Source organism: Ruditapes philippinarum, unplaced genomic scaffold (genome assembly GCF_026571515.1).
Source record: "Ruditapes philippinarum isolate M1 unplaced genomic scaffold, ASM2657151v2 ctg3411_1_1_1_1, whole genome shotgun sequence".
NCBI classification, from domain to species: Eukaryota; Metazoa; Mollusca; class Bivalvia; order Venerida; family Veneridae; genus Ruditapes; species Ruditapes philippinarum.
The window spans coordinates 16,517-39,386 of record NW_026857581.1 but is presented as its reverse complement, the minus strand read 5'-3'; the positions used below and the strand labels follow the sequence as shown (position 1 = coordinate 39,386).

Genomic DNA, 22,870 nt, shown 5'->3' with positions numbered 1-22,870 from the left:
ACAAAGTGTCTTACTGTGTTGTCCTTTGATGTAGTCATGAAATTTAGGCTGTGTGAAATATGATGTCACCACCAAATTCACTAGACTCAAGTGCATTGATATATTCCTACTCTGATCTTTTATTAGATTAACAATAGATTTAACCACTAATCTGATAAAAAGAATAAGATAGGTCGGGGATCTATGCATTATGACAATCTTCAATTGTGTAGAAACAAAAAAAATCTGTTCCTACACTACTATTTAGTGTTGTATTAATGCGGTGGCATAGCATTTTTCTAAAATGCAATCTTGTTTACATCTGTCATCAGCAGTTTTTTTTCTGTTGCCTTTTGAGGAAGAAAATTAATATACTGAACTATGTGTCAATAGAACTGTCGAAAACGGGTTGTTTGCTGTCTTAGCGCTCGTGTTATACAATCATCTGAGGAAATTATCAACGGTGGTTTCTCTGAACATACATTTTGTAATTCACAGCTGTAAATGTGTGGAATCCACAGACAGAACGTCCCGTTCAATGCTGCATTCATTACTGCTGGCTTCTGTTTTGTTCGGTTCAACAGTCCAATCTCCGATGTTGTATATATCACCCGGTCCCGGTCATGAATCGAAAAGAGGCGCAAATATAAAATATTGAGGTGGAACCTCCACTATTTAAATTTGAAGAAATGCTCGTACTCTCTATAAAAATCTATATAATTTCGGCAAAGTGTCATATTCACTGGCTTGTCTGCGTAACTCACATTGTCCGGAAATGGTTTTTTTTGCATGTTTCCATGTACATTTGGTTGGTGTGGACAACCACTATCACCTTATACATTTTCTTAAATGCATACAGCAAAGTGATTGCACTTCATGTTATTAAGATGCAACCGGCACTGTACATGATATAATAGAGACTTAAAAAATGCACAAACGACAAAATAAACCCTTTCTCAATATATGTTCTAACAGCGGTATTAGGGTCACATTAGAACTTCGGGTAATTGTATTGGATTGTCTCTGCCATAGAAAACCCGAAACTTTGAAAACAAAGAATCGTTTTATAAAATATTTTAAATATCAACACATGGGCCACTTTCTTGCAAATGTTTGTGGATGTTTGTTGCAGATTTAAATAAATATTAATTAAATATGCATGCTAGCATGAACGCTCCCTTTGCAGCTCACTGAATAAACTCGCATTACTTCAGAAAGTGAGCGAAAACATTCGACCGATGCGCAGGAGAGTATGACTACGCCTGAACAAAAAAGTACCTTATACTTGTACGGTGTTACTATTATTATCATTGATATGGTGTTAAGCTGGTGGAACAAATAATATTTTGGAAAAATAAAATTAAATCTATATCATTATATTGAAGAGATGATTACATATATAATCTTTTTCTGTTCACGAATGAGGTAAAAAAAACCAATGCAGGATGTATATAAAGCATACAGTAAATAAACGAATCTATAGGTCAAGTAAAATATTTTCAACTTCAGCCGGACAACCAACATATATCCTGCCCCTTTCGGCTTGTTTAAGCATTAAGGAAAACGTTAAATGAAAATTACCTGCCCGTTTCTCCAACGAGCCCACTCTTGATAAGCAGCTATCGTCTATGAGGTCTAAGAGTATTTTTCGGTAACCGGTCGTGCTTTTTATCCCCGCCGAAAAGGCGGCGGGGGATATAGAAATAGTCTCCTTCCGTCCGACATTTTTGTCCAGAGCATATCTCAAAAAGTATTTGAGATTTCAACTAGAAACTTCATACGTGGATAGACCTCATTGAGGAGGAGTGCAGTGCACAAGAATGATAACTCTACCTTTCATAATTTTTGAGTTTTTGCCCTTTGTTATTTTTCATACTTAATTTTTCACCTGAGTGGAGCATAACTCAAAAAGTGTTTGAGATATCAACATGAAATGTCATAGGTGGATAGATCTTATAGAGGAGGAATGCTGTGCACAAGAATGAAAACTCTTCACCATACAATTTTTGAGTTATATTGCCCTTTGTTCTTTTTTCATACTATTTTGTCCGGAGCATATCTCAAAAGGTATTTGAGATATCAACTTGAAACTTCATAGGTGGATGGATCTCATTGAGGAGGAGTGCAGTGCACAAGAATGATCACTCTTCCCTGCATAATTTTTGAGTTATTGCCCTTTGTGATTTTTAGTCCCCTACCGGTTTACCGGAGGGGACTTTAGGTTTACCCTCCGTCCGTCTGTCCGTCCGTCCGTCTGTCCGTCCGTCAGTCCGTCCGTCCACAAAACTGGATCCCGCGATAACGCAAAAAGTACTGAAAATATTTTAATGAAACTTGATATATGGATAGTTGGCAGTATGGAGATTATGCACGTCTTTTTCTTTTCTTCCTATGTTGAAAATTATGGTTGCTATGGCAACAAATACACTGAAAATATGGCAAATTTTACACATAACCTGGATCCCGCGATAACGCAAAAAGTACCGAAAATATTTTTATGAAACTTGATATATGGATAGATGGCAGTATGGAGATTATGCACGTCTTTTTCTTTTCTTCTTATGTTGAAAATTCTGGTTGCTATGGCAACAAATAGACTGAAAATATGGCAAATTTTACACATAACCTGGATCCAGTGATAACACAAAAAGTACTGAAAATATGTTTATGAAACTTGACATATGGGTAGATGGCAGTATGGAAATTATGCACATCCTTTTCTTATCTTCCTATGTTGAAAATTCTGGTTGCTATGGCAACAAATAGACTGAATTTCAAGATTTCTGATTCTAGTTTTTAAGTTTTTTCACTATAAGTTCTTTATTTCTTAAGGTATTTTCTTCAAACTTTAAATATAACTTGCTTGTCATCAACCACATCATATGTGACAAGGTTTACAACTCTAGCACAAAATTTATCAGAATTACCTCCCTTGAACTTAAAATTTTCATGAAAAAATCATTGTTTTCTTTAATAACTTCTTTTTCTGAATGTATCTACTTCAAACTTCATATAAATGTTTCTTATTGTCACTCAACATTTATGAGTGTTCAATACTCTAGCAAGACTATTTCCAGAATTATGCCCCTTTTTAACTTAAACTTTTTTTTGAGAAATTTGTAATTTTTACTCCAACTTCTTCAATCATGATAGGATTTTAAAAATGTTATATTTTGATAACAGGGATGGTTTAAAAAATAACTTAAGAGTGTCCTTCAGTCCGTCTGTCTGTACATAAAAACTGTTTCCTGTGATCACTTTTAAAGAACTTTTTCAACAAATTTACTTAAAATAGGAACCTATTTAGTGAATGGCCAATGGCCCTTCAAAATTTTGCTTTGGCTCTTACCGGTAGGGGACTTATGGATTGCTTGCAATACTATGATAATTGCTTGTTCAAAATTAATTTTTGTCCAGAGCATAACTCAAAAGGCCTTTGAGATATCAACATGAAACTTCATAGGTGCATAGATCTCATTAAGGAGGTTTGCAGTGCACAAGAATGATAACTCTACCTTTCATAATTTTTGAGTTATTGCCCGTTGTTATTTTTCATACTTAATTTTTCACCTGAGTGAAGCATAACTCAAAAAGTATTTGAGATATCAACATGAAATGTCATAGGTAGATAGATCTTATTGAGGAGGAATGCTATGCGCAAGAATGATAACTCTTCGCTATATATTTTTAAGTTACTGCCCTTTGTTCTTTTTCATACTATTTTGTCCGGAGCATATCTCAAAAAGTATTTGAGGTATCAACTTGAAACTTCATAGGTGGGTGGATGTCATTAAGGAGGAGTGCAGTGCACAAGAATGATAACTCTATCCTGCATAATATTTGAGTTATTGCTCTTTTTTATTTTTCAAAATTAATTTTGTCCAGAGCATAACTCAAAAGGCCTTTGAGATATCAACATGAAACTTCATAGGTGCATAGATCACAATCAGGAGGTGTGCAGGGCACAAGAATGGTAACACTACCTTTCATAATTTTTTAGTTATTGCCCTTTGTTATTTTTCATACTTATTTTTTCACCTGTGTGGAGCATAACTCGAAAGTGTTTGAGATGTCAACATGAAATGCCATAGGTGGATAGATCTTATTGAGGAGGAATTCTGTGCACAAGAATGATAACTCTTCCCTATACAATTTTTGAGTTATATTGCCCTTTGTTCTTTTTCATACTATTTTGTCCGGAGCTGATCTCAAAAGATATTTGAGATATCAACTTGAAACTTCATAGGTGAATGGATCTCATTGAGGAGGAGTGCAGTGCACAAGAATGATAACTCTTCCCTGCATAATTTTTGAGTTTTTGCCCTTTGTTATTTTTCATACTTAATTTTTCACCTCAGTGGAGCATAACTCAAAAGTGTTTGAGATGTCAACATGAAATGTCATTGGTGGATAGATCTTATTGAGGAGGAATGATGTGCGCAAGAATGATAACTCTTCGCTATATAATTTTTGAGTTATTGCCCTTTGTTATGTTTCAAAATTTAATTTTTGTCCAGAGCATAAGTCAAAAGGCCTTTGAGATATCAACATGAAACTTCATATGTGCATAGAGTGTGCAGTGCACAAGAATGATAACTCTTCCCTGCATAATTTTTGATTTTTTGCCCGTTGTTATTTTTCTTACTTAATTTTTCACCTGAGTGGAGCATAACTCATAAGTGTTTGAGATGTCAATATGAAATGTCATTGGTGGATAGATCTTATTGAGAAGGAATGCTGTGCGCAAGAATGATAACTCTTCGCTATATAATTTTTGAGTTATTGCCCTTTGTTCTTTTTCATACTATTTTGTCCGGAGCTTATCTCAAAAAGTATTTGAAGTATCAACTTGAAACTTCATAGGTGGATAGATTTTACTGAGGAGGGGTGCAACACACTAGAATGATAACCTACCCTGCATTTTTTGAGTTATTGCCCTTTGTTATTTTCAGCCATCAGTATTCACATAGGTTTCAAATCTGTAATCACTTCAGCCATTAGTTTTCATTACCAAAAGACCTCTTAGAATTGAATTATTCTGCTCTACTATATATACCTTCTTCCAATGAGCAAACCCATTCGGCGGGGGATGGTCATGTTGACATGGCTCGTGTTGATTTCTAATTTAAGCGCTGTGTACAGGGCTACGTCATTAAATCAGCCACTTGCCCCTCACCGCTGTGGGTTCGAATCCCGACAGGGACTTTGGATTCTTTCATGTGATGAAGCTATCCAGCTAGCTTACGGAACGTCTGTGGTTCTACTCATGTGCCCGTTCGTGCCTGAAATAATGCAAGGAAGGGCACCTGAGGTCTTCCACCACCAGTAAAGCTGAACGTCGCGATATGACCTATACTGTGTCGATGTGACGTAAAACCCAAAAATCATTAAATCAGTAGATAGGAATCAACAGGAAAAACAACAGAATCCTGAGTTGATATACGCTCGTGTTTCGAAATTGTAATGTTATCACATTCAGACACTCTTTATTTTATCATACGAAAAATGAATAACAAATAGTATAGTTTACAGATTTTTTCAGTCAAACTTAACATCAAAATGTTCCCAGATAATTAAAAAGATTGCAGGAATACGGTCACTTAAATGACAGAGAATGTCATAAAGCAACTGTCAGATGACGTAATTATTATATCAGCTAAGAGTTAAAGCGAAAATGCTTAATTAATATCTACTCAATGTATGCGTTGTTTTTAAAACAAGATATGCAAATGACTGGTAAACCAAATAGCAAACACTGTGCGAATAGTATAATCAGCAAAACTGTAACGAATAAAGCAAGCTGGACACACGGGGAAAACCAAAGCAAGCGTAACAAGGCAATATAAGCTTGCCTGACTATGTGCCATTTGGGCAAAACATAGGAATGCAACTTGACTTAAAAGATTTATGTCTTTCTTGGCAAGCGCAAAGTACTCCAGAATTGATATATGTCCAAAGCTAAAACTATGAATGACAGGTTATTAAAACTAGTCGTAATTGTCCCTTAACCGACGGGTTTGAGGTCATGACCTCACCATCGATATCACAGAAAATACGACCGGCAGATCAAATTCAGCAAAATACATGTAGGAAGTATTAACAAATGAAACTTTATAACACAAAATGCAATGAAGTTTTTGGTTCGCCTTATAAACTCTCAGCTAACATAAGTTAAATCAAATTTATCCCCCAAAAATTCGAAACTTAACTATTTTATGCAATGTTTTTTAGAAAGGCATTCTTAAGATAATCCAAATACATATCAAGGCCCTTATCATTTAAATTTATGCCATCCTCGCGCCAAAACCCAGTGGCCGCATCTATATTAGGGGGTATTATATCGTGTTCGCCAGAAGAGTGAACCAGATATCTCTCCCCCCTTCTTTTATTTTCAATGGACTGCCAGCCATTAACTGCACCAGGCCACACTCGTCTCTTGGGGATATCTTCAGCTTCAATGGTTCGACGGAATGACAGCCATCGAAGACCCCCGACAGCCCACCAGGCAATCAATCACCTTACCTGGCGGCATGTGCACATTGGTCATCCCAGTAGCTTAAGCTCGTATGAAATCCCAGTACGGGATCGAATCCCCAAGAACCCACACATCTAAATAAAAGTACAAAAATACATCATAACATTTTAATTAGGCGCTACATGACATTAATTATAGCAAGCTACTGACGAATATACGTTTTATAAGAAACAGAGGACCAGCAGCCCATTTTCTTTATAGTTTCCATTGTAACCCCTGATGCAGCTAAATCAGTTGCCCTACCAATCCTAAAACTGTGTGACCTATAATGACCAGCCAGAAACTGTGTTTTAGAGTACTTCTTAATAACGAAAGAAAATTGTGTTCGTGTAACCGGTAAACCGTTTGAATGACAAAATAAAGGACCGTCAATAGACGGCCTAATTGCTAGATAAGCAGATATTGCTTTAACGGGGCAGAGATAATGCTCACTGCTCGGAATTTTTATTTTAACTTGCTTACCACGTTTATTATTTTTTTTTACAGTTTTGTAGTTTAACCGATATGTAAGTATAGTTTGTCAATTTAATGTCACTTAGCTCTATCTGACTAATCGACATGGGTCAACTAGCACACTGACTCTAAATAGCACAAAATATGCTAGTAATAATAACGCCTGAAACAAACGAGACTCATTTGTTGCAACATGTTGTAATGCAGCGCAAACAGAAGTAAGTACATTAAATGTCAAAGGGGCCCGCCTATTAGTATGGCGTTTCCGGTGACAACCTTCCAGGATTTTCTTAATAACGAAATTGTGAGCGATATCGTGTAATTCTGACAACTTGTGATAATATGTAGGGTGAAATACTTTAAGGGGAGAGACCCTTTTCAAAACAATGAGCTATAAATAAAACAACATGCCGAACCGGTATTGGCCATACATTATGGAATTTATATTTCCTCCTTAATGTTGTAAACATATTCAATGCTACTTGATAAGTCATAGGAGAATTTTGTGCTATTCTAGACCGTAATAACTGGCCGGCTCTAAATTGAAGGTATCCCACAGAAAGGTCGGCACAAGGCGGGGTTCCGAGTCGGCCTCGGGAGCGAGTAGCCTGAATCGTTCCTCCTGAAATCAAGATAATGCGTCACATATAGTATTGTTGTAACCTTCCACGTGACATTCAGCTCTAAACATCTGAGAGTTAGAATCCTTACTGAATTCATGACGCGATCCGATTTTTAGGTTAGTTTGCTTAAAATATGCACAACTGAAATGTTATCACAATTTACTTTAATCTTTTTGTTTTTTAATTCCGAACCCCAGAAAAATTGTGTGACAACGATGGGGAACAATTCTTAAGCTGTAATATCAGACGTTATCCCTGAAGTATGCCAGGAATCCGGCCACCTAGCATTGCACCAATGACCTTGAAAATATATACCAAAGCCCATGCCACGACCCCCGGCGCTGTCTGAGAATAAATGCACGTGCTCATTTGTGACCAAAAAGCGGTCATATAAGACGGATATCCCGTTGAAGTTATTGAGAAAAGACGACCACATTTCTAAATCTTAACGAGTTTCTTTATTAAAGATTTATTACGAATATGATGGTGCGGTTTTGAAAGGCCGGACGTTGTGTTTATAAAACGCATAATAAACGGTCTGTCGACTATAATTGCGCGGCAACAAAAATTCAAAGATCCAGTTAATGACTGCATTGCTTTTAGTTTTGTTTTAGATTTTGATAACAATCTTTAACTTCGTTTAATTTTGATTGCGGTATTCTAACCACCATATTTAAGGTATCAAGTTCAAGCCAAAGGTAATCAATTACCTTAACTGGACCGACCGTTTTATACAAAACGTTTAATTCGGACATTGCTGCCTTTGGCAATAATACAGTCATCTGCTGTTTTCGCACCTCCTAAAAAATCATGAAGGTAGTGAATAAGCATTGGTGACTTCATCTTAGGTTTAGCCGAAAACTCTAAAAAAAAGGTTATGCAACTTATTGAGGTACCGAAGGAGAGTGCCTTGTTAAAGTACAAATTGTCTTCAAAACGAAACTCTAAAAATTCAAAGTCGCACGGGTTGATTGGTATAAGACGAAATGCACTTTTAATGTCTACCTTAAACAAGTTACAATTATTTCCTATTATTTCCTAAATCTTGTACTAATTTGACGGCTTCATCAAAGCTTGTATATTGCCCTGCATTGACAGAAAGGCAACCTGACCTCAACATTAGCATTTATACATTAAAAGCAGATTTCTATTGCAAATAAAAAAAAAGGAAATTATTACATTGATTTCCTAGCCTTCAAATAATGTGTGTGTGACTTTTCATGTCGGAAAATACAACCTACCTGATGTTTTCTGTCTGGAGTATCCCCTGATCCATTGGTTGTGTGACAGACGTTGTATTGGCCGGCAAAAACTGTACTTTGATATTACTCAAGTTGACCTAAGTCGACAAATAGTAAAATGTTTCTGTTTTGACTTTTCATTTTTCTGTTTAGTGACTTCAGGAATTCTTCATAAATGTAACTGTTCATCCAGGCTTTTTTATTAAAAAAATAATCAACTGGCAAACTTTTCACGTCCATTCTACCAAAACACCTCGGATTACGAGATTTACCAATAACAAGAGGCTTAATCTTCTCGCCGGTCAAACTAGAGCACAAAGCCGCTGTTATTCGCTCCTTTGATCTTTTCCCTCCAGCGCAATCATCACCTTTTAATCGATAAGTCTTACGTCCACTGTCACGAAAAAATAAACTTGTTTCATCCATATTGAAAATATTTTCTGGTTTATAGTTTGCACATAATGTAGGTAATTTTTCTGTCCATTCAGAAATTGTTGACTGCTTTACATCGCCCCTCTCACCACTCATAGACCAAAATGAAATATTATGTCTCTTAATGAAACACTCAAGCCAACCTTTCGAGGCCTTAAAGGACGTATTTCCTTGTTTTGCTGCAAAATTGAGGGCCTGTTCCTGTATTAATGGCCCTGTGATGTTTACTCTCCTATTAACAGCATCTTTAAACCATTCATAAGTTAATGTGTTGACTTCCTCATTTCCTGTGAGATATCGACGATTCTTTGTTTCACTGGGAACATTGTTTTCAAAGTCAGATAAGCTTCCAACATCCTTTTGCGTAAATTTTGAATTTGCGGTTTGCCAACACCGAAGTCCTGTGCAATTTTGTACGCTGGTTTACCTCCATCTAGCATTTCTAAGGCCTCAACACGCTGTTCAAGTATTAAAACGATTTTTTTTTTTGCTTTTTTCAGCTGCCATGTTCTGTTAACAAATTAAATCTTGTCACAAATAACATCGCGCGAAATAACGAACGATAACTCTTCGTGTATATATTTTCTGGGGAGCGTTTCAAAGTCGGTTAAAAAATTCTGAAAAGCGAATTGGGACCCGGATTTCACAGTCGTTTATCGCTTAAGACAGGGAGTCGCTTAATTCAGTCTAAATTAATAGTAAATTGCGTCGGGGGCAAAAAATAGCGTCGCATATGACAGGGAGTCGTCTTATTCAGGGGGTCGTTAAGGCAGTCTCGACTGTATAGTTCTGGGTCGATATACTCATTTATGGACTTGCCCGTGGGGTAAGAAAGATGATGAATCATACGAAAATCTCCATGGATTTTCTTCGGAACGAGACCTTTCGGGGATAAAATAAAATTTGAAAAAGGGGGGTCCTTGAAAAGTTCAAAATTTCTGAGTTAACTTGTTTGTTAATTATTTGCGGATTTATTTTTGCCGACTTAAAATCCCGAGCTTTGCTTGGGCCCCTGTATTGTATACGAAAGCCGTGTTTGAAACCATTTAGCAAAAATAAAGCCTCGTTTTGATCATAAGATAAAAGATATTTTCCAAAAATAATACATTAATTGGCGATATTGCTAGACTACTAACATCTAAATTTCAGGAACTATTTTTGGTGTTGACCTCTGCCACGACCATTGAATGGACGAAAATAAGGCCGCCCTCTTAATGGGCCAGCTGACTGAAAATAACTCTGCGTAGCGTTTTGTTGACTAGGGCAAGATATTGCTGGATGCGAATTGCCACATATGCACGAATCTGCAATTCTGCCACCTACAATTTCCTTGATTAAAATCTAGGCATTTGAAGCTTAACGAGTTTGAAGAACTGTTCCGCACCTGCATGCAACGCCAACAGAGGTCGTTATTAATCACTGACCAAGGGGAAGGCAAGAGTGCCTGACGGATACGGAACTGCTCGTCATAGGTTCTCCATGCGTAACCTCCTTGCAGCGCATTCCCTAATTGTGAACATATAATGGACAAGATCATACATTTTATCAGCATGTGTAGATATATATACAGACGCATAGATGGTAAATGCATCCGTTCAACGCTCAATAGAATGGATTTTATCCTTACATTCGCGTTCTGAGGTTTCTAAATGTCCGTCGGAACTTACCAACCTTTAAACGCTTCCACTGCAAAATTCTGACAGCTCAACTGCTCCCTACAAAAGAAGGGAGAATTGACATATCCCCCCTTACTAATCTGCATCGTATGTGGCTATCAACAGGAGCTGGTGGTTCGATGCTTGTCCTGGGTTGCCGGATGTCCGTCTGACTTGGTGAATTACAAACTGCATCCCCATCCCTGGGCCGAGAGGCAGAATTTCTCCTGCCTGAATGGCTTCTTGATCTTACTGAGGGTTCGACCCTTCTCGCAGTAGTACGACCAAGTGGCATTGAAAACTAATGTATTGTACTTGCAAAACTGGCTGTAAGCTAGCTGTTTGGCGAAAAGAGAGATGCACGATATTCACGAGCTTTTATACAGTTAAGCCTGTCTGATTTACTGAAATTAACTATTTTTCACAAGTGCTGGGAACCAGGCAGTACGTACCTACGCAAAATGCCGAACAAAACCAAACAATCAACCATACCAAATTGTTCCGAATGCAATAAACATACAGACTGATTGAGAGCTTTGGCGACAAATAACAGTATTTTCTTGAAAAATAAATGTAATTATTGACGGTCGCTAATAATTCATATTATTATTTTTTAACATATGTTCTGTGAACTGTTGCTATTGTCTTCCGTTAGTAATTCTATAAATGCGTCAATGTCTAATTTTGATTGTTGACCAAACATAAGAAAATACGGCGAAAATCCAGTGCTTTTATGAATTATAACAGCTTCCAAGTCCGAATTATCCCAGTTTTCTAATGTTCCCAGCATCTTGAGTAACGTATAATTAAATATTTATACTTTTCAAATAATTTCAAGTTCTATTTATATGTATCAGGTGACTCAGGTACGTATATTAATATACGTACCTGGGTGACTCACGCAAATGGTGACACAGATGCAGGAAAAAAATCCCTCATACATAGGAGCAAATAGATAAAATGCAAATGTCTCTGGGGCAAAATGCCCAACTATTGCCTTGGTAGAATTATTTTAATATTTAAAATCATTCTCCTTTAAACATAAATATGAGAGGGTTTTGCTGTAACGTTCGCTACCAGTTAAATCAATGTGAACGTTTGTGAAGACTGTAACTGCATCAGGAAATCCCTATAACGATGAGAAATATAAACTATTGCATGATAATTTTTTGATTATAAGACATAATTTGCATTTACAAATCAAAACTGTCTGTGCAGCTGACATACGATAGTGCATTCGTTATGATATTATTTACATGTATTGATTCTATATCACTAAAGATTGTTTGGGAATATTCTTCTATTTTTGTGTAAAATTATGTGTGCAAGTATTTTCCCCATTACATACGTGAAGTATTGAGATCATGCATATTCAAGTACCATTGTCTTCTTAAAAAAGTTCCTTCTTGCCGATGATAAAAATTACATACAGTATTGTAGCGAAAGTACCAGATTCTCTTGTCATAATTACATGGCCGCCACATATCCCTACATCCACGTTAAAAATTAGTATATTTTCTGTTAATGTTTCTATATTTAAAATTTCATCATCTCATGTTAACTCTAGCCGGTACAAGTAGGCGTGATTAGCTTGCCATAACCTGTCCCGTTAATGAACAGGCACTTTCAAAAGGATCCTGCAACATTTTTAATGTTGCTGTTTGACAAAAACCGAAAGAAAAGTTTTTTGACAGAAGTATTACTTAAGGAAGTACACCCCTAATGGGCACTATAAGGAACTGTAAAAATATACAACATAGGACAGTTATATGCCTTAAATGTCACCTGTATGCAAAATTTAAACAAAATTTACCGTGAGATTTATGAGTTATGGGCATTTTTCTGAACTAAACTTTGCCATTAGAAGGGCTTTTTTCAGAAATGAGGAATCTCTAAATAATCTATAATATTATCATTATGAAAAATGTTTTCCTATTGCTCATTAATAAGAAACAAATAATGACATTTAGGTAACAAATTAAACAAGCAAAATGATTGTTTTTAAACAAAATGTTTTTAATATGTATAAAAACGTAACCCTACCCCACCCACTTTTAACACTAATTTGACCATTTCCCTGTGCAAAAAGCCTTCTTTAAAATGTCCCTTAAATTTACCACAATGAGGGGCTGTTTTCAAATTTTGCCTAAATTTTCCTAAATGTATATTGGTTGGTCTTGCAAAATATAAAATACTTTTACCGTGTAGCTTTTATTTTATTAAACTTTGAAAATATCTGGTATCATATTTGCTATTAAATTTGGCATTATTTAGTAAATAAATACCTACAAAAATTATATAATTAAAATGAAACACTTTTTTCTTCCATTAGGGACCTGAGAGATTAATAAAAAATGTTAAAAAGAAAAAAAAAGAAAGAAAAAAAGTTGCCCACCCACGCCCTTCAGTTTCAATACACTTTACAGTGATTCTAGCCTATTTGAATTCTCTTCAAAGTGGAGATACTGCATTAGGGGTGTACTACCTTAACAATAAGACGATGTACAGATGACAGGCTTTGGCTTTCCGGTATCAAAATTGGCCATTCACCGGAATCATTAGTTTGACGTTTGTGATGAAGCATACTTAAGTGGTCCTCAGCTTACGCACAGGAGTTGGAACTGGTCCGATTCCAAGGGTTGCATATTTTTCTTATCATAGCATATATCAAAAAGGAAGAAAGCTAAACAAGATTTGTGAAAAAACGGATGGTTGAGTTTACTCAAAATTACTCATAGGACAGAAAAACTACTACTTCATATATATTTATATCAAATGAAACTTGTGTTATAAGTACGTCATCAATAAAAGAATGAATTGTGTAATTACAAGTTCATCGGAATTAGATTTAATATATATAGATATTCGAGTAGCAATGTTTATTAATATATTCATTATTGATAAACGTCAAGCATTAAAATTATCATGAAAACATAAATCTGAACAGTTCCACCTTCATTACATAGAATGATTTTTCTATGTTCTTACTAGTCAAACAAATTAATGTCTCATTGAAAAGTAATCAAAACTTTTTACCTTTGCCATTTAACAAAATTTAACCACATGAATCAAAAACAAGGGAAGTGTTTATCAATACTTATGCTCATTTGTGAAATATTTCCCAGGCTACGGACATTCCAAAGCTCTGCTACAATGTGGTTGATATAAATTCTTGCCTTCGATAAACGAGTACATAGTTGTCAAATCTATCTAAGCTAGCCGAGTCAGATATAGGTTTTGCAGTTGTGTACAATAAAATAACTATTGTCCTCCACCGTGAATATTTACCTTTTTCACATTTTTTTACATTTTGACAAAATTTCCTTCTTCAGGTACAATGACGAATACAAAATTGACATAAACATTTGACATATGAGTCCTACCAAATAAGATTGCATGAGGCAAACTGTTTAATAACTTTGTAAATGTGTTAAATTTTAAAAAGGACAGTTTACACCGTTATGTTTTTTTTAATTTGCTTCTTTTGAAATTCTTTTTATGAAAGTATTAGGTTGTCTTCATTATGAAAGGCACAGTTTGTTAAAATACTGAAATGCTGAAATTGCCAATCAGCCGCTGACATGTTTATTGTAATCTTACATAAAACAACATTATTTTATCTTAGAAATTTATATGAAGTCTTTATCTGCTTATTTTATTTTTACTTTAAGAAAGAAATTAACATTTGGTCGGCGTAGCATTATTCTGAATTGTTTCATTTGATTGGTTGAATCTATAATTTCATAATTCATAGAATATTTTTAATTGGTTCATTTTATAATTTCTTGTTTAAAGGTTGTATTTTCATTGTTAACTATTGAACCTACTTTAAGGTAAATTTTGTTTTACTGACAATATAAAAAAAAGTAGCCAGAATTATTTAGTCAATAATTATGTAAAGTTTAAGGAGATGTTCTATGGTGCTTTTTAATGTACATAATAATTGTTGGAATTTTTGTAACGAAACATGAAAGAGATGAAAATAACTTCTATAACATAAAATATTCTACGTGAGTTTGTGTTATATATTTTATGAACTAAATGATTTCTAGATGAATTTTGAAGGTGAATACAAATGTAACAATAACAGGTTTACAAAAATAATATTATACAACATGAGAAAAAATATTCATTCATTCGGCCGGTACATGATCAAGGATTCTAAGCTGAGCTTCTATTACAGAAATGTTAACATAAAATATTAAAATAGACGAAGCCTCCTCAGCCCCATCTCTTCACATTTATCAGCACCAAAAGTCATGTACAGCAAGTTGTTAATGCACATAACTCAGACAAAATAGATGCATTACAATGCTACAATGAAAGAAGTGTCAATTTTCAATAATTGAATGAAACATAAAATAAACCTTGCTTTAGATTGTGGTAAAGGGAATGGATACAAAATAATACAATATCCCTTATCGAATTATACTGAAATTGTAAAACATCATGTAAAATTCAGGAAAGGGCAGGTCTCTTGACAGCAATAGAAAATCGCAGACTCAGTTTAATTCAGTCTGTTTTAGTGTGCAAAGTATGATTTAATGCAGTATATGGAACGTTTCCAAAACATATTTTTTTAACCGTTTTGAATTTAGCTTTTGTTCCATCTTAAAATGTTTATTTTTAATTATGCTTCCATCCACTTCCAATCCAATCATCTATCAAAAAGTTAGCACTAACTTGTTGATTCATTTTGGTAATTCGTGATTATACTGCTACAGCAAAACTAAAATGACATAGCTGTTACATTTACTTATACAAAGACAATTCATATATAAGTTATTTCCTTTTTTACTTTGTTTACATTACTTCTTTTTCAGAATCCCTTAATGTTACTTAATACTCTTTACAAAAAAGCTTTAATTTTTATTTTCGTTCAGTGATACAGGGCCTCTTCACGATCTAATTGATTAGAGACGCTTTGTTCAATCATTCAAAACTTTCACTTAGCATGTTATAGTATTCACGTTTGGAAGTTACAGTGCTAATGTCACAAATAAAAATATGTGTGCCAAAGCTTGCGTTATTTCAATGGCAATTCTGGAATAATTTAATTCAGGTTTTTAATAATTGTATTTTCTTTAGAAAATTGCAGTTTTATCAAATAAAATCGAAGCGTAATGTCTATAATTTTCTATAACAACACCGTTGCCAAGAATACAATTACTGTTTTCAAAGCGCATATCAAAGAAGTGTGTCATCTTCTTTTCAGTGTCTTTTTTAATTCGAGGGTGAATTGTTCCAAAAACTTGTGTTAAATGCAAGGTATTTTACATAATCACTATTAGAAAGTACAAATAGTTGGTTTTGTTATTGCAGAAATATTTATTTGTTTCCTTGTATTATAAACCCCCCTCTCCCTCCCTGTACATCGTTCAAAGTTTTTAAAAAGCAAGAACTCTTTCCGTGAATAAAGAAATATATAATTTTGAATAATGTTCAAATAAATTCTATAAAAGTTTGATAATAAAATCAATCAACTCAAAAATGATCAACACAATATATCTTATAGTTCTAATATAGATTCAATTGTGTAAATGACTCATATTTGCAAAATATAAGAAATAAACATATTTATATAAAAGCAATTTTTTAACATTTAATTTTGAATAAAATATTTTAGTCTTTTCAATATTTCGATTAAAACACAACCCCATTGTTTATAATTATGACATTAAAAATAAATATAAACTATAAAAGATGAAAAACTTACTTATCTTGCCAAAAATTTATTTGCAATAAAAACCCTGTAGCATGCGTTATTTAATAAATAAAAAAATCTGGAAAAAAGAGATCCCTTGGAAGCATTAATCACAACAAAATTACAAGAGAACGGCAGACTCAGTTGATTGAATCTGTACATAAGGGAAAAGTTAATAAATAATATCAGTTATAAACAGTTCATTTCATTAAAAATTTGAAATAACTCATTTTAAATCACGTATTTTATCATTTATCGGGCTCTCAAATAACATTTTTTTTAGTTTAAGTCACAATAATGAAACAAGCAATTTAAGCAATTTACTAAATATTTAGTTTGATGGGCGTGAATCTCTGAAAAAAATGTAGACATGTTCTACCGAACATTTGTGTATACTTTGTCTAAAAGCCCGAAATGTAGTTAGTGTCATACTTGTACACTATTTCACCAGATACTCGTTTTCCTAACTATATTCACGAACAAGTTGTTTTTTTCATATTTCATTATACATATAAAATATAATCATACTACAATTCCCTTTTGTGGAATATTTTTAAAAAATGCATAAGAATTCGTACATATTCAACAAAAATGTATGTGCTAAATCAGAAATCGAAATAAAGTGAAGTTATTCCTAACACATTAGCATAATATAATAGCAATTATTTATTTTGACTCCATTACATCTTTTTTTTAAACAGGTGTGCGTATTCCGATTTGTTTTGTATCAGGCAATAGTGTTTAATAAATAATGAATTCAAATAACTTCTTTAAAACAGGAACTTTTCAGTTTTTTGGAGGAAAATGCCCCTGGCATAAATTTGACACAAATTTTGGAAAATAAAGAAAATTTTCAAAGTTAAAATTCTACCGTAAACTTGAGTTTTTACTTATTTTAAAATCTGTATTATCATATTAACCTGTCACTCCTTTTAAGAAATAGTCAAAATAGTTTTTTCTGTTAAGTTAAAACACCTTTTTTTAATTTGGGAAACAGAGGCTATTTTGGATTGAATTGGGGCTCGATCATTGGTGTCATCTGAAAATGCTCTGTAAAGGTTTTGATCATACTTAAGTCTTCTTAACCTTTAGTTGTGAATATACGTTATTCTTTAAATCATTTAGATTAAATCTACCAGAATTTACCGGTAGTTTTCAGTAATTGCTTTTTTCATTATATACATTTAATGACTCCTCATTATTTGAAAACATATTAAAAATACTAAAAGCCAGTGGCACAGGAATAATACGGTTGTATCAGTCAAATGTTTTCCTATTCAATCAATAATTCAATTAGTTGAGTAACCAAACTGGCAGATTTTTAAGCAATAAATTGGTAGGTATTCGCAAAAATAAGTTTCAAGTCTAAGTATGCCAAAGGTCGTTTCTTTTATAAATACACCCAATTCTCCAGCAGATTTTAATTAAAAAAAAGCAGAAAATTGCAGAATCATTAAATGAACTGGGAGCATAAATTCCTGTAATTTCTAATGATTAAACGGTTTTCGTGAATTAAATCACTGTTTTCAATTTGTTTATTCAAGAAATTTCATTAATAACGATTTCTTTTATGTCTTGAAATTGTATTAATCGGAAAAAGGTTTTGTGAAACGGAAACTTGGACTTAAAATAAGAAAAAAAATATTTGATCAATTTTAAAATTAATAAATGAATAATGAGTGTATATTATATTCATCACTGGTCATCAAAAGGGGAAGTTTTTACACAATTTACAATGTATTTAAAAATACTTTTTTTAATTTAAAAAACTTAATCAGTATGAACTTTCATAAATTTTTCTCTTTTCCCTTTCGATAGTCACGTTGTTGTAGTTAATAAATTTACATTAAATGAGCTTCAGGAAAAAACCCGGGGATTTTTTTTGTAAATAAGTAGCCCAAACTACCCTTCGTGTTTTGAATTTGGGGTTTAAAACATCCAATTCGCCCCGATTCCTGATTTCTTCCGGGGAAATGGAAAAATAAAGTGGCAGAAACAAAAAAAGTTGTCTAGGGTGTGTGACCCTCTAGTTTTAAAAAAGGCGCCCCTGTATTCCCACCCCTTTTTTCTTAGAATCCCCTTTTCTATTTCTCGGGTTATTTTAATTGGGATTTTCTTCCCCCAATAAATTACTGCTTTATGCCTTAGAACGTTGGTTTTTGTTGCTTTAAAGGGGGTTGCGTTCTTTTGAACCCCCCTTTCCTTGTTATCTTGTTTATCATTTTTAAATGTGCGGATTGACCCAAAAAAAAAATTCTATATAATTTTTTAAAAAACCCTTTCTGTTTGAAATAAGTTATGCCTAATAAATAAAAAAAACTAAAATTTTTTAAAATTTCGAAGTATTATTAAAATTTTAAAAGTTATAAAAAATTTTCAGACTTTTAGGATAATTATGTTTATAAAGACCTGCTTAACCAATGGTTCCTTAATGTATTTATGTACAAAATAGACGTTTTATTTGCTTATAACGATACTTAATATGTATCGTAAACAATCAGTTACTTATTTTCAAAATTTATTTAAGCTATACCCCGCTTTTTGTATAATTTCCAAAAATCATTAATAAAGTTATTTATGTAGCAATATTCTCTGAATATCTACACTAATCCCCAAAGATTTATCTACAAAAAATCTTTACTTGCAGCAGTTTCACCATCATAATCAAAAGACAATAAATTTACCAAAATGAATAATTATTTTTTGAACTACACAATTATTTAATTTCAATTTTAATTATTCAAACATGAATTCACCCGCTAGACTGCATAAAATCAAGTTCTATGAATATTACATGAGACATTGCAGATTTCAGTAACATGTGATTTCTTTTTTTCTAATTAAAACCTTGAGCCCTTTTTTTCAAATTTCCCCGGAAGACCTGACTACTTTTATACATCTTCGGTAATTAGAAGGATATTGAAATGAGTGTTTTTATACTAATTTATTGAACGAGTTGAATAAATCAGTTTATTACTAAATTTTTTTGAACGATTGAATAAAATATTTTAGGGGGGCACCTCTGTACACAATATTGTTTTATTCAACAAGTCAATAGATTTTGTTTTGATCTACACGAATAATTTCATTTTTTCTTATTTTACATATAAAATAAAACGGTAAATGACAAAGATCCTTTTTTTTATTGATACCGGGCCGATAGGTAACGCTCACATTGCGTGCTTTAACGCTATGTTTGGTATCGGCCCAAATGACTCAGTCAAAGTTTATTATACACTATGTAAAATCGTGTTTATTAAATAGAGGATATTGAATGAGTGTATGTTCAATACTGAATTTATTGCACGAGTTGAATAAAATTATATTATGCGAGCCTCTGGCGAGTTCAGTAATGAACTTACACGAATTTAATATTCTATTTATCAAATACCCAAAATAAAGACCGTTTAAAGTGAAATAAGAGTCATTTTTCATTGACGCGCCTATATTAAAACGCTAACATTTAGCGCGTCTTTACACTATGGTTGTATAACGCTAATGACGTCACGTCAAAATATATTCACGGCCGTGCAACACCATATTTACGGAGTCGCAAAATCGGCACGGGTGTGTGATAAATGGCTTTATTACACTCCTGTGCCGCGGTTTATGTGATAAAGTCTTGTATACAAGTCAAACCAAGTTATATAACAGTCGTTGATGATACTGCACCGGCCACTGACTGTGCATAGGTATTCAAAAATTACCGATGACATCAGTCTGTTTCAGAGTAATTGTGACGCATTAATAATAATTAAAATGCATTTATAATGATCATGAAATTGCATTGCAGTCTGTACATTATTTTAAAATTTCTTTTTTTCTTCATAAATGGTATCTGTCAGCAAAGTGCTTTAATCAATAGAATATTATACAATGTTTTCGGTTTAACATATGTTCTGTTAATATGTTTTTGCTTAACATGGAAAAATCGAATGACGTTTTACCAATCAAGGTCATCATATACGATCGTATAATCATTCAGATAGTTAAAGTGTTTAGTAAAAGTAAGTGTTTTCAAACGTAAATAAATCTAGCAGTCATTACTTTGTGCAGTCTTCATAAACTGACACCTTGGTTGCTACGACAACATTTTTTTTCCTGTACGAATAAAACATATCTAAGACAGCATACTCGACATTATTCTAATCTAATATAAACTTCCGGTGATTCTACAGTTCAATGAATGGTAACTTCTTATGTTCATATAATATAATATGCCAGACAGTAATTATTTCATGCAGTTCTGTGACATTTATACCATGGCTACCAAGACACCGTGTCCCCAAGGACAAAATCGTATCTAATATCTTCGAGGATTATTCAATCATTTTGTTGACACCATACACAAATGGTTTGTTTGGTATTTAAAACGCAAACATTGAAATGTAGGTGATAACTCTTATTATGTTTTTTGGGGAATGGTGACTATACAAGACAAAAGATATTAACGAATCCTTCTAAAACCACACAGCCGGACTTCTTATAGACTGAAATTGTTTGTGTAAAATTGATCTTAACTCGGTAGCTTTGCGAGGAATTTTAGATAATTATTCCCCTTTTTTTTTTTTGTAAGGGTCATAATTTAAAAAGGGTTTAAAACATTGTAAAACGTGTTCTTTTGGGTAAACCTAAAACCTTTCTTGCTTTTTAACTTTTTCATATTTTAGATATACATTTATTTATTTTGCACAGCATTGTTCCCTTGAAGCGTTTTTCTCTAAATCCCAAAAATCTAGTACAATTAAAGTGATTCACGAGTCATAAGTTTTATATACAAAACGGGGTTTCCCGGCCCTGTGGTTAATAAAAACTGATGCAAATTTACCCTTTCCCTCACAACAAAGAGTTTGGGAAAACCTTTTTTTGGGTTATTCAATATCTAGAATCTACGCAATACCCATTGTTTCTAAATGAAATAAGCAAAAAGTTTCACCTTGGGGCTTTTTCATAAATAAAAAGTGACATGTTAATCTTAACGCTAAATATATAGTTGAAAAAAATTAAAAGGGTTTTTTTCCCCGCGGCCAACCCCCAATTTTTCTTGACAAGTTTATATATTTTCTGCTTTATTTTTTGGGCCCGGGAAATTTATTTATCCTACCCTAAATGAAATGTGAGTGTAAATTTTTTACCCCTAAAATTTCGTTCTAAAGCATGAAGGAATTTTTCTGTCCCGGGACGCAAAATTTTTGCTTGACAAAGTTATATTTTTCTCTACAATTATATTGTCTAAAAATAGCCCGTTTTAATAACATTGACTCAGCTGTTTTGTTTTTTGGTTTTGGGGTTTATGTTTGGATATTTGTTAATTTGGGAAATTTTTATGCCAATTTTCAAGGAATGGTTTTATTGGCCCCTCGTGTAAACCCCAATTTTAATTTTGGGTTTTTTAAGTATTTTGAAGTTTTATGTGCCTTTTTATTTTCATAGTTAAAAAATTTTTTTAATGAGTTTTAGAAATTTTTTAAAATTTCTTGAAACAAAAAGTTTTAAAGTTTTAAAATTTATTTTTTTAGGGAATTTTTTAATTTTCTTTTTTAAAAACCCCCCCTTTTTCCCTTTTAATTTCCCGGTGTTTTTAAATTTGGGATTTTCTTACAGTATATTAAAAGGTTGGCACTTGATAGAAGGGAAAAAACAGTACTCCCTTTATGGTGTGTTAAAAATGCTTTAAAATTCCCAAAAAACAGGTTTTTCTTTTGATTTTTTACAAATATTTTAAATGAAACATTTAATGTTGGGTTTTTTAATTGGGCCATGCCCGCGACTGTTTTTAAAAAAGGGGTTTGCAAAATGTTTTGGGCAAATTTTGGGTTTATTTTTAACTTAAATGAGCTTTCTTTTTGCACTTTTAAAACAAAACAGCTTGTAAACTGTTTTGTGTTTTATGAGATAACCTGCAAAAAATCTTTCTAAAGAAAAAAATTGTAATGAAAATAAGAAGGAAACGTGTGTACAATTTATTTAATAAAATCAATTTTACTGACAAAATGTTATAAACCCAACGACTATCCATAAGGTACGCAGTGACAAAATCTAAGGTTAAGAAAAAAATAATTTCGTAAAATTTATATATAATATTTCAACATAATGATGATAGATATTGATTTTATTTATTTTATGAGGCATATGGTAAGATTTTTCCTTATATTGCCTTTAAATCTTTAACATCTTGACTTATCTTCATATTAACGAAACTTGATTTGGCCGAATTTAAGCCGAAACGCAACAACAACGAAAATGAT

General features: G+C 33.1%; 1 protein-coding gene across 1 annotated transcript; it reads right to left on the bottom strand.

Annotated features, from left to right (window-relative positions):
* Window positions 1–7,475: 7,475 nt before the first annotated feature.
* On the bottom strand, window positions 7,476–11,708 carry LOC132750223 (tigger transposable element-derived protein 4-like). The gene is made up of 5 exons (XM_060740166.1): window positions 11,537–11,708; window positions 10,688–10,769; window positions 9,066–9,579; window positions 8,301–8,390; window positions 7,476–7,589 (listed from the first exon to the last, which is right to left on the bottom strand). Exons 1-5 carry the CDS (start codon window positions 11,706–11,708, stop codon window positions 7,476–7,478), a joined length of 972 nt encoding a protein of 323 aa, XP_060596149.1.
* Window positions 11,709–22,870: the final 11,162 nt, after the last annotated feature.